General features: G+C 39.1%; 1 protein-coding gene across 4 annotated transcripts in view; it reads left to right on the top strand.

Annotated features, from left to right (window-relative positions):
- ramp1 (receptor activity modifying protein 1) overlaps positions 1–12,539 on the top strand; it is a 71,092-nt gene that overhangs the window by 17,307 nt on the left and 41,246 nt on the right. Inside the window, exon 2 of one of the 4 annotated variants that reach the window (XM_078939473.1) lies at positions 10,147–10,233. The exons of the other annotated variants lie outside the window; for them this stretch is intronic. Coding sequence (XP_078795599.1) covers positions 10,147–10,233 — 87 coding nt within the window. The remainder of the gene's footprint in view (positions 1–10,146; positions 10,234–12,539) is intronic. 4 annotated transcript variants of the gene reach the window in all.

Genomic DNA, 12,539 nt, shown 5'->3' with positions numbered 1-12,539 from the left:
ATTAAGCGGACTCGATTAGAAACAAAGTATTTTCCCTGTCTGAATACACCCTAAGTTTTATGGAGCATATCCAGTAGGACTTCATGCCTAATAACTTTGTGTTCAAATGGTGGACAAATGCCATCATCTGATCAGCAATGTCCCATAGTGCTGTCTTTTCCAAGCTCTGCTTTTTTTCCAAAGAAAAAAAGGAAATTTTCCAAAAAGTTATATTTTTATTAATGTATTTTGGAAATGTGTTTTGGTTTCTAAAATTTTATGTTGATTTATTAGTTATTTTGGTTTTTGGTGTGATTGGCATTTCAAGGCCAATTTGAGCATGACAAAAAAGAGAGATTTTTGTCAGACAGTGGAACCAATTCATATTAGCAGTTGAAACATTTGGATTCTGCTAAATATAAATAATCATAATAGAAAAAAAAAAGTCAAAATCTTGTAAAATGTAGCAATTTTTCAGAGAGCTGAGTTGTAAATTCATCAATCCACTCATGATTAAAATGTGGTCTTGCCACTGTGGGTTCTGTTCTACAAATTCTTATCGGCAGACTGTTGCTATGGCTTTATTTTAGTACATGCTGAATGGAAAGGTAAAGCTCCATCTGTAAAGAGCTTTTGAATCTGTAAAATTGCAAGAACAGAACAGATCTCGCAAAAAAAAGGTATTAGTCGATCATTTATTCAGCAGAACCTTTAGTGGGTAAATAAAATGAAGTAATGAAACTGTTTTAACTCTCTTTTGTGCCTTTTTTTGGTTCAGATCAGGCATTTGATTTAGAAATCATGCCATGTTGATTTTCTCTTTCTTTACTTACTGTATCGGTTGAATGAGCCTCTTATCACATTTGCAACATGCCTTCATAGACTAGTAGGAAGAGAGAGATCTGTATTATTTAAACACAGTCATTCTTATCAAAGTGTTTTCAGTATTAAATAAATAAACACAAATAAAAAGTCTTTAGGGATTTTTCATATTTCTAATTGCACAGTGTGAAACCTGGGCCTGTTTGGATGAACACAGAGCTGAAATTCTGGCAATGGCAAATGTTTTTTAGACCAATTAGATGAGACGGAATATTTTCCCACAGCACACTTGAGGATCAGAGCAAATCAGTTTATCGTGGCACACTGGTTGGAAAAAAAACTCTTCTACTGCACTCAACCTGAATCCAAACTAAAGATGTATATTGTACTACTTTCTGATATTATTTTTTTCTTCCAGTTTGCAGAAATTGTGGCCAAATGAAACTTTAGTGTTTCTATAAAAAATGAATATAAGGAAAACATATTTATACAATTAAAAAAATGTTGCCAACGATATTATATATATAAAAAAACAAATATTATCAGAAGATTTTTCCTCTGTGTGAATATTTCTGTTGATCTGTTATCCCAAAAAAAGTGAATCAGGGCTTATTGACTGAGAACTAGGGTACCTTTTATACTGTAAACTCTAGAGTATACCTAGAGACACGTTTCATGCATGAACACGGATTTCCCTATATGTCTAAAGGTATATTCTCATGGGAAGTACACCATATATATATGTTGCATTTTAACGGTATGTACTGTACAGTGCCCTGCAACGGACTGTTCAGTGTGTACCCTGACAGCGCCCAACAGTAGTTGGGTTGGTCTTTTGACCTCAAAGGGGATTCATCCAACTCAAATGTTTTATTTTATTGTTACCTGGTTTTTAGCACATATAAAAAGGTTTTTCAGAATTTTCAGTTTGTTGTTGTTGGTTTGTAATCATATATTGAACTGAAAAAAGATTTGAGCCAAATCGTTGGTAAAGGTAAACCCTCAATGGATGGTTTGTACAATACATATCTGCTAAAAGATAAGAAAGTTGATTTTCATGTACTGATTCTATATAAGCAGTAAGATTGGATGTGCTTTTATTCTGCTGAAAGACACTTCCGCTCTCATTCTTCCTTCTGCTAAATACACTTTAAATAATAGATCTGGCATTTTAGCGCGATGTGTGATAGTGGGATTTCATATCCTCACGGGTCAAAGTGATGTCAGAAACTTGAACTTATAACATTTATTTTATCCTAAAGAGAAATCTGGTTTTTCAAATATTATATGCTGTCCAGCACTACAGTAAATGCAGTTTTTTAAATGCCTCCATGCATGGCTTTTATGCATGCAAGTCTCTTTTCATTCAAGAATGTTTAAAAAAAAAAAAAAACTATAACTCCTTATGTAAAGACTAAATCACAGCTGCAAAAAAAATATTTTATAATGCTTTTTAGATGGTGATATTTTTATATTATAAATGTTTTCTGTTTGTACAGAGAATCTTTAACAGAGGCATTGTTTTTCTTCACATACGCTTCCATTTTTATTCATCTATAGGTACATTTTCCAATCATGTCTTAAGAATGAGGCATAAAAGATAACATAATCTGCAAATGCAGTTCATACCTGGATGTCATTGTTTTTTGTGGATCTGTAATTACTGGGCAATAAGAAATAAAAGACCACTGGGTTTAAATTTCATCTCTGTTTTTGCCAGGGCGGATCTTAGCTGAATTTTCAATTTGAGTCATTGTCCTCTCTGATAATGTGGGAAGAAGTTCATCTCCACCCTATGGCGGTTGATAAATGTGGACAAATAGCCCCCTGCTCCACACTGATCACCTGATTTTACAGCTCATCTGTCTGTGACCACCCAGCTTCAGAAATAAATTTGACCTCAGGAGGCGCCTCGTCACCCTCTGAGGCCTTCTGTGGCTGACTAAACATCCTCTTGAGTGTTTTCCTCTAATGGAAATTTAGAGATTAACAATAGCACTCATTTTGCTTTTCTTCCTCTCCATAATAATTTGCTAGAATGACTTTAACTCTGCTTGATGTTCCATTCGGTCTCTCAAAATTACACTTGGTTATGGTCTGTGGATTTTTCCATTAGTAAGGTCTTTTCCTTTTCTTCGGTTTTATCTTTTTTCTGTTTTTCCATTTACTTTTTTTTTTGTTCAGTCTGTCACACTAGAGTTTTTTAGTAATAGTTGCATCTGCTATAGCCTTACTTACATGCATCCATTCTGGGGTTACGAGTGCATGTACGGGTAGTGTGTGTTTTTGGGGTGTTTGGGCCTATGGGGGTTTACAAAGAGGAGCAGTGATTGCAATTGCCCACTCTGATCATCTTTTCATCCATTTTCAAAGCGATCCCAGTGTTCTTTTAATTATGAATATGCTGTTTTTAGGCTAAATCAAAAAATCTGTGTTTTTTTCTAGGACATAGTTTCTGCAGAGTGGCAGGAGTTCATCAGAAATGTCCCTTTGAGTTGTGGACGGGGCCGTTAGCACAGAGTGAGACTCCCTTCATTTCCCATCATCCCTTTGCTTACACTCTCTCCCGCTAGCTTACAGTCCCTCACAACCCCAGGCTGACATTAGCAGTGCAACAAAAATTGAGCTATCCAGCCGTGCAGTTTAGATCCAGATGTCAGCTCAGGCCCGGAAAACAAAGACGTTCATGGATCTAATTGTCTGCAAGTGGATGCATGGGAATGGAGCAGAGCATGGAGCTTGTGGCTCACCTATTGTAGTTTGGATGTAGCAAACATAAGCTTTTTCAAACAGCCTTTTTGGTCTCCTTCTGAGTCACCGCGACTTGAATAAATAAAAATAAAAAACGCAATTTTAAACGTAATTTTCTTTATCCTCTTGACGACCAGCAATGCACAGTTGTCCTTTGTAAAGGCCATTTCTAAATCTAAATAGCCTCCAAGCACTGCATGCTACTGAATTAACTATTTGTTAGTATCTATAGGGGACATTTAGGGCTTTTCAATGATAACAAATGTAAATGATGGGGCTCTGTAATTGTAGATTTTGGTGGATTTAAAATGAAATTGACTGGACAATTTATAAGTCCTGAGAAAAATGGTACAAGAACACCAAAAAACACGATTTTCATTGGAGTGGGCCTTAAAAGCTTGTGCAGCCACCTTAAAGGACACCATGAAAGTAGAAAGTACCATTGTCGTGCATGTGTATTATGAAGTATTAGTAAGGAAAATGTAAGTTGCGCAAACTTATGACGTACTTGTCATGCTGTCGCATGGCGTCCTTACATCAGTAAGGTGCAAGCGCTGGCTCATTGCTGACCGCGCACAAACTCTGCCTGCATAGGATGTCCACACAAACTCCAATTGTCTAATTTCCTTATTTCTAACAGTCTGTCTGCTCGCAAGGAGTCCGCACTTATCATAGGAACAGCCTTAAAAGGCTGCATCTGCAGTGGCCAGGTTAAAAAAAAGAAAGATCCGTTACATGTATACTGATCGCAATGTATACTGATCAAAGACAAGGTCCTGATGAAGTAACATAAACAAGAAAAAAATACACACAGAATTGTTCTCTCACATTTTGGAGCAAACCCTTTAACAGTTACTTGACAAAAAATGTAAACATGTGTATCTGCATAAACACACAGACACTCCACCTCTGTTTGTTTGTTTTCTGCTCAGCATTTGGTGAGGGGCCAGCAATGGAATGCAAGCGACAAGTCCTGCACTCCCCCCACATAGTCAGCAGGGAGGCCAAAATACTCCAATCAGGCCATTGTCGGGCAGGCAGTTGGTTATTCCGATCTGTAGGAACAAAAGTACATTTCTGTCTCTTGATATTTATGGTTATTTTAAAGTAAAAAAACCCAAAAACAAAGCAAACTTTGTGGCTGGTTGGATCCATGACATTTTTTGAGAACATAACCATAAAGAAAGTGAGATAATGCCGCATCATCTGTACCAGCAAAAGGCAGCTAAAAAGAGAAAATGAGTGCTGATTCAGCTATTAAAAGTAGCACTTTCTTGGGATGTGAGATATATTTGACTGTAATACTGACGGGCATATGAAGAAGACCCTCTCAAACGGACAGTTCCTCTGGGAGGAAAAGCTTCTCTGGAGTTGCTGAGCAGCTCCCTCCCTTATTCATCTCACCCTTGGTACAGTTTTATCTTCCAGTCAGTGCCAGTCAACCATAAACCCCTGAAAAATTAACAAGCATTCATTTAGTCTGACATTGTTGGTCCAGGAGGTGTGTAATCTGAGCATCTGATGAACGTTTTAAAGTGGGTGGAGGAAGTTGGAATGGATGAAAACGATTAAACGGGTATAGCATAATCAGAGACAAAAAGGCCTGAAAATAAGTCAAATCACGAGGTCAATTCTACTTTCAAATGCAGATGCATAGACTGAGTCACCGATTTGAGGGCAGCATAGTGCTACAGTTGCTTTTCAATGCATTACTTCATCTATTATGTACGATGCAGATGAAGCCCATCGAAAATGCAAATGTAGACAACAGCGAGGAGTGGTGGTGGACTCTTCTTAATAGGGTTCCACAGTGAGACTGGGGTAAAAAGTCCTGTCAACCGTCGTCTCATTGCCATTCCCCCTCTGATAGTTCAATTCCCTCACCTGCTGCGTCTTTGAAATTGTATCAGTGCGTCCCATTATCACACCAGGTGTGATCGGTGTCTGTTTTTGTGTGATGCAGGTGATTTGGTTTGCAAACTTTGTCAAAGCTGTTGTTCATCTGCAGCAGAACCATCAAATCTCACTCTGGATGGAACAGGAGTGGAGGGAGAATGCTAGTTTTCAAGGGTCATTATGCATGTTTAGACTGGATTTCTAAAAGTTTGATTCTAGAACTTTTACATCAGCATTTTTTTGAATAAAGTTGAGGAAGTCTTTATTCAGGATGAACATTGAGCTCAACAAAATAAATAAATGACAAGTTCAAAGATTAACAATATTTCATAAAGTTTCAAATACAAAAATTTAGGTTATACAGAGAATGAGTTAACCATCACCACACTAGATCTTAAGGAACAGATACAGTGGGCCAGAGTGATTTTGACCTCTCAAGAGGGTAACTACACCCCTTAGGACAGGGGTCGGCAACCTGTACCTCTCAAAGAGCCATTTGGATCAGTTTCCCACTGGGAGCCACAAAACCAGATGTGTTAGAAAACTGTTTTTCCCGATATATCGCAATAGTTCATTTGGCAACACTTGTATTAATTCAAAATGCTGTCAGGATATTTATTTAATCATTTATTTTAATAGTTTTTTTTATATAGGAGCGTGATGTTTTCTTTGATCTTTTGTCCATTTTCCACAACCTTGAATATATTTTTCCGTCTGTCAAACACCCAGAGTTTAGATGAGTGACATGAGGGAAACAAATTCACTTTGATGCAGACTCCTTTCTATTTATTTATTGTTCTTTAAATCCAGTAAACCCAAGAAATTATATTAATTTTATGATGACAACTATTTTTATTAGGAAGCAGCTGTTAGTTTGTTGTGGGCCCGGAATCCTAAGCGGTGAGTCTAAGCCCCGCCCCCGCCTCTCTACCTGTTCAATTTTTTCCCCCGCGTGCAACACCCCCCCCCCCTCCAGCGTGTTCTACACAGACAGCGCAACATATATCTATCTATATCATGTAGATATATATATATCATCGTAGCAGATAGTTGAGAGGATGACAGGGGCGCCCTAACGGAAATTTTATTAATTTTACGCGGAAATGGGTGGTTTTAGTCTGGGGGGGGGGGGGGCTTCTTTTTGGGGCGTTCATGTGTCCCCTACAAGATCACAGCTGACTGTCTTTCCAGAAAAACTTTGCATCCCATGAAAGACTCTGGTTGGCGTTCACAGCTGCAGACATGCCCCCTCTGCGCGTTCATGCTGCCTTTTTCCTCCTGCCTGCTCGCATGCCACAGGTATAGTGTGATATTAACACTACAGTAGTATTAAAGCTGTTTGGGTGAAGGTGCAAAGCATTGACTGTACATGAGTACTGGACTGAGTCATTGTGATGTCACCCATAAGAGGTTGTTTTATTTTGGGTTGAATTAAATCATATCAATTCAGTCGCCATTAATTTGCAAGACGGACTGCGTCATGTTGGAGCCAGACAACGTCAATCAGCAGTTATTGGTCTGAGTTGGTCTGAGTCAACGTTTCCACTCTCACCAGTCAGTGGTTAGCTTGTTAGGCGGTCTACACCCTTACCACTTAAAAGCGGGCTACACGAAATCTGTCAATCACATGTTTTGAATGTTGGATCAGGGGGCCAGCAGGCAGCATCACTGTTTTTAAGGAATCAGATTGGCCAGTTTCACTACTGGACGTTCACTACTGAAAAATATATAAGGAAAAAAAAAAGAAAGAGTAGAAAGAACATGTGTTATTTAAAAAAAGGTAGCAGATCAAGAATGGTTATTCTGACAAAAAAAATAACTCTTTAAAATCTCTTTAAAAGTCTATGACTTCTTGGTACCTGTGGGTACTTCCTGTTTGGAACCAAGGGGGGAGGGGTCACTCAGTCCAGTTCTCAAATACAGTCAGTGGTGCAGAAACTAAATTCTACTCTATTTATTGATAAAACAGTTAAAATTTAAAAAAGAAAGAAAAAAAAAGCTGTCTCTTCGTTACAATATCCTAAGCTCTCTAAAAACAAAGAAGAGAACAGGTTTAAGAACAAAAAAGATTTCAAACTGTCATTTTCCGTCCGTCATTTTAAGCTTTTTTTCAGCTGAAAATGTGTGGTCCAACAGTTATCCTAGTGACATTTTTCCAGCTATCTGAGTAAAGTCATAGGAATAGAAAGTCGTCTAACTTGCACAAACCATATCTTCCCACCTACATTGTGTAACACCTTTGCATTACTATATTTTGTTTGTTTTACAACACAAGGCTCAGTCAATCATTGCAGTTATTTGTTGAGATTCTCCCACAAAGATCACGTCCTTTCAAGTCAACAGTGGGATAAAACTGTAAACCACACTAAGGTGTTGGTGTGGGAAAAGTGTTGCCATGGTGGAAGCTGAAATAACCCATCAAATTGGGACAACTTAATAAAAATTAATAAAAAAAAAAAATCCCAGAATAATCGTCGTAGGGGTTTCAGATCTCCAGGTAGGCTTGTGATGAAAAATGCTACAGGACATCGGAGGTGTCCATAAGTTATTTTTCTTCCAATCAAAATATTATTCTGCTTTTTAGATCATGTGGCTGACAGCATAGCTCACCACCCCTGCAAACGGGCCTGTTTATGACCACTTCAGCCCTTTGCTGTGTTTGTTTTTCTATTTTGAATTGACGTTTCCACATCACAAATGGTTCTTCAGAGAGTTGAATAATACAAACCGTGTAACGTGCAGGTATGAATCTTCCGACAAAACTGAATCTGCTGGTGTCAAGAACTGATTAGAACTCTGCACGGTCTGGTTTATCAAGACCAATGAACCTGAACAGGGTTGGAGGTTTTGCTGCATTCTCCCGGGGTTCTGCAACACCCATTCCAGCAACCACTTCCAATGAAAAATCGATGTCATTGCACATCAATGTCCACTTCCGCATTCATAACTCCTGCGTTCAGTCATCCCTACACAATGTTTTGAAGTCTGTTATTAGGCTTCACATACAGAATGTGCGGCGATTGAACACACATTAATACACATAAATCAGTTGAATTTTGACCAATCAGGGACTCGGATTTGGTAGTGATGTATGGATGGCGTCAGTTTTAATTAATGGAAGTGCCAACCATTTGAAAATTGATCATGGAGGAGGAATTAATAATAGCGGTTTGTGCCCGCCTGGATTTTCCATGACACCAAGTCTTTCATAAACCGGAATAAAGCTGTGGAAGAAAAAGACTGGAGCAAGATTTTCACCGTTTTGACATATTTCGCACCGAGACTCTTCCAACTGTGAGTCCATGTACTAGTATCAGTGTACTAGTATCAGGAAGCAACAGTCCAGCGTGAAACCATATGCTAAAGGTGTGTTCAAGTGTGTCCTTAAGGCCATGTCACGTAGCCATTAAATACATTTTGCGCATTTTCCAAATATAAAAGTTCATGATTCATGCATGATTTATGTAATTCTTAAGTATCTCTTGCGTCTGTCATTTGTCGATGTGCACAGATGTCTGACGGGTCTTTATGTGAATTCAGTTTTGAGCTGTTTAAAATTTTTTTGCCTAGTTTATGCGTATTTTACATAGTTTATATGCTGTCATTACGTAAAACTTAAGCAATTGTGCATGTTTTTTGCAAGATGCGTACGCAAATTTGTGGTTTTCCACGATCGTTTGTCTAACAGACTTTTCACGCATGTGCCATGTGCCATGATTCGTAATTGAAGCACCAATAGCTAACGAATTGCATAAAAACTGTGAAATAATCCCACACGGTTCATGTTCTGCATTGATTTACGTGATATTTGTGTGATTTATTGATTTATTTGTACTGCTTTAACGTGGTTCGTCATACATCTGTGAAATTTTTTCGTAAAGACCAATTTTTATCAGTGCAACATGCACCATGTCCTTTACATAGGACGTGGCTTTGACATGGATTTAAACGTGCACCACGTGCCCGAGTATGACGTAGAATTGCAGTACTGCTTCAGTTACCATCAGTGCGGGAATTCATCACCAATGAAGTCATTATGTTTTCTTGTAATCTAAACCATGTATTTTAAATATGACTAAGAGTTTGCAGTTTTAGTTCCTTTGTGGATGCTTCATCTCCCTTGATCCTCATGTGATGACAGTCTCTCTGATCCAAGCATTCCCAAAAATGTCAGCATCTGTGAAACATGGATTTATTGAGAAGAAATTTCTATACCACCATTTTCTTCATGGTCCGTTGATTAAAAATGCTGTATATTCTGAATAAATGCTGCTCTAAATGGAATGCTTTAGTTTACGTTTGCTGCCTTTTTGTGAGTAACAGATAAGAACAAATTTCCCAGCATTTGCATACTCGTTGACCGCAGAGCAAGAAGCTAGCCTCTTTCTTCTTTCCCTTCCAAAGTTTTCCTGGCACTGCTGTAGCATTTCTCCACCTCGCTGGTTTCACCAGCTCTCGCCTAATCAAACCTCTGACACTCGCTCTGTGTGCGGTTTAACCTCCTGCGTGCGTGCGGCCGCTCATCACAGCCCGTCGGTGTGTTTTCATGGCCCGTGTGTCCTCTTTCCTCCCTGAAGTCAGCCCTGTGTGTTGCGTAATCGCACTCATAAACTGTTATCTGACTCCGCTTTGTTGTTGTAGCTGGTACAAACACTCACTTGCCCTGCTTGTTTCCCCTTTTGTCTGTTTTTATGACAGCTTCTCAGTGGAGGGTAGCATGTGCGCCCACACACGAGGACTTTGTGCACGCCAATACACTATATCTCACGAGAAACCCAACTCAAGGTATCAGAGCGTTTATTCTTATGTAACCTTTACCGATAGTCACAGCCTCTCCAGCTTATGTTTTCTTTTCTTTAATCCTCACAACTCCTATTAGGCTATAAAAAGTATTCATCTAATGCTTGTTAATTAAATGCATCATTCTCGTTTTAACAACTTTTACGGTAACAATAACAGGTATTCAGCCGCAGAGACGCCCCATTTCTTTTATTGGCTACATAATTATTTTCCTATAACCCAGTGCAGTTAGTTCAAGTGTGGGACTCCAGCGAGAATTATGCAGGAGGAGTGTGACTGAGCCTAATGCAGCGCAGTGCTCTGCAGGGAAGCGCTGGGTCCACTCCAGCAGAGGTTGCTTTAACATCAACCACCTAAACATTGCTGCAGTGCTTCCATGGTAACATCATCTCTTGATGACCCCCCCCCCCCCCCCCCCCACACACACACACACACCTCCCCGGATCCACACGGTTCAGTCTCAGAGAAACTCAGCAAAAACCGCTGAGACACATATCTAAACTCCTAAGGTCCTGATCCGATCAGCCTCTAGAACAGGACCAGTTCAGGGAGGTCCCACCCCACTGCTGGCACCGTCTCAGGCCCATGGGCCATATGCCACAGATGTTTCTGCATTGACCTGCAGAATTTTAGATTCAACTTGGGGGTGGTGGCTTTCATACTAATTAATCTAATTTTCCTTATCCTATAAAACTTTACCAACCCCCAGCTGGTCCAATGGACAGTTGGTTTTGGGCCACAGAAAAAAAAACAAAAAAACACAACTTACATATTTCTGTTTTATTTATTTTGAAGGAAGCCTTATTTTGGAAAACCGCTGCATTCTTTTCACCACATCCGACTTATTCTTGTCGCATGTTGAGTTCCTCGGTCAAGTGTCGAAAATCCTTCTGCTACTTTCATAAAGCCGCTGCACCAACCACTAAATTCAAACCCACAATGTGGCAAAGAAACAAACAGATTTGAAAAGTTTCTTTTGGCAGAAAACAGCCACAAAGGAAGAGCCTTCAACTTCAAAATAAAAGAAATCTGCATTTAACAGATAAAAACCGGGAGTCTTCACTCCTAACATGGATTTAATGTGACAGTTATACTCACATACCATAATAATACTGCAACAACTGGCTGTCTAATGTTACAAGGATGCTGCTAATAAAGTTGTTCAAATGTTGGATTCACATTTAGTTAAGAACACTTTTTAGTGATCTTTGCTGTTTTTTGATTTATCTGTCGCACCTTAAAATTCGGACGAGGCTGAAGTTGTCGGATTTTTTACAGTTATGGGTTAATGGAAAATCTGTAGCACATTTTAATGGTTCCTGAATTAAAGAAATAATATTGAAAGCAGCTGCAGATTTTTTTTTAAAGCGGATGAAGATAAACTTTAACCTCTAAAGCTGAAGGAAATTGGAGGCTAAAACAAAATCAGACACATACTTGGACAGGCCGGTCCGTGAAAATATTGTCTGACATTAAACCGTGGCCTGAAAAAGGTTGGGGACCACTGTTATAAACTTTTAAAAATGAACAACTGTCATGTAGAAAACTGCTGCAAGGATAAATCTCCACATTGCTTGGACAGTTATGTCTGAGATCCTGTGTGACCTTCTAATCATCTCCCTGCTGGGCTTCGTAGATAACATGCTACACGGTATTGTTTCTTGTTGCCTTTTTATCCACATTAATTGCATGCTATTACCAAAGAGACCCGGCCCAAGCAGACCTTTATCTGTGCTGAAAGCCCTGCTTCACTGTAATGATTAGCTGGTGATGGATTGAGCTCAACTTGACAGAATTAGATGTGGCAGGCACACAAAACACAAGCACCATCTTTTTTCAGTAATTGCAACAACACACAATGTTTGGTTCTGTGCACATGTCATGCAGGGTACAATTTCACAAAGGTGAGTCTGTTTGCATGGTCCAATAAATGCCAGTTATCTGCCAGACAGGAGACACGTCGGCTTCAGTCATTGTTCTGTTTATTAAGGAGTGTGGGGAACATGTATACAGACCCGTGTGTGTGTCTGCACAGGGTTGGGGGGATGCTGAAGCAGTGGAAGAGACTAATGAGGGCTAGGTATGAGTAAGACAGTGACTCTGTAAAGGTAGAAAAGACTTGACATTGATTCAAAGCAGAAAATTGCAGAAGAAAACGTCGTTTACCTTTAATTTTATTGTTGATGTGCTGCTGACAGCTTGTTGGATTTTAATAAGGGATAAAAAACTTGTTGAAATAAATCATTCAAACACAGGGCTTAATTGAATTTGAAGCTGTGTTTTTTTTATTG

The sequence above is a fragment of the Oryzias latipes genome, chromosome 21 (genome assembly GCF_053564925.1).
Source record: "Oryzias latipes strain Hd-rR chromosome 21, Olatipes_Hd-rR_3.1".
Classification (NCBI taxonomy): domain Eukaryota; kingdom Metazoa; phylum Chordata; class Actinopteri; order Beloniformes; family Adrianichthyidae; genus Oryzias; species Oryzias latipes.
Note: the sequence above shows the minus strand (reverse complement) of the source record. Positions and strands in the feature narration are given on the sequence as shown.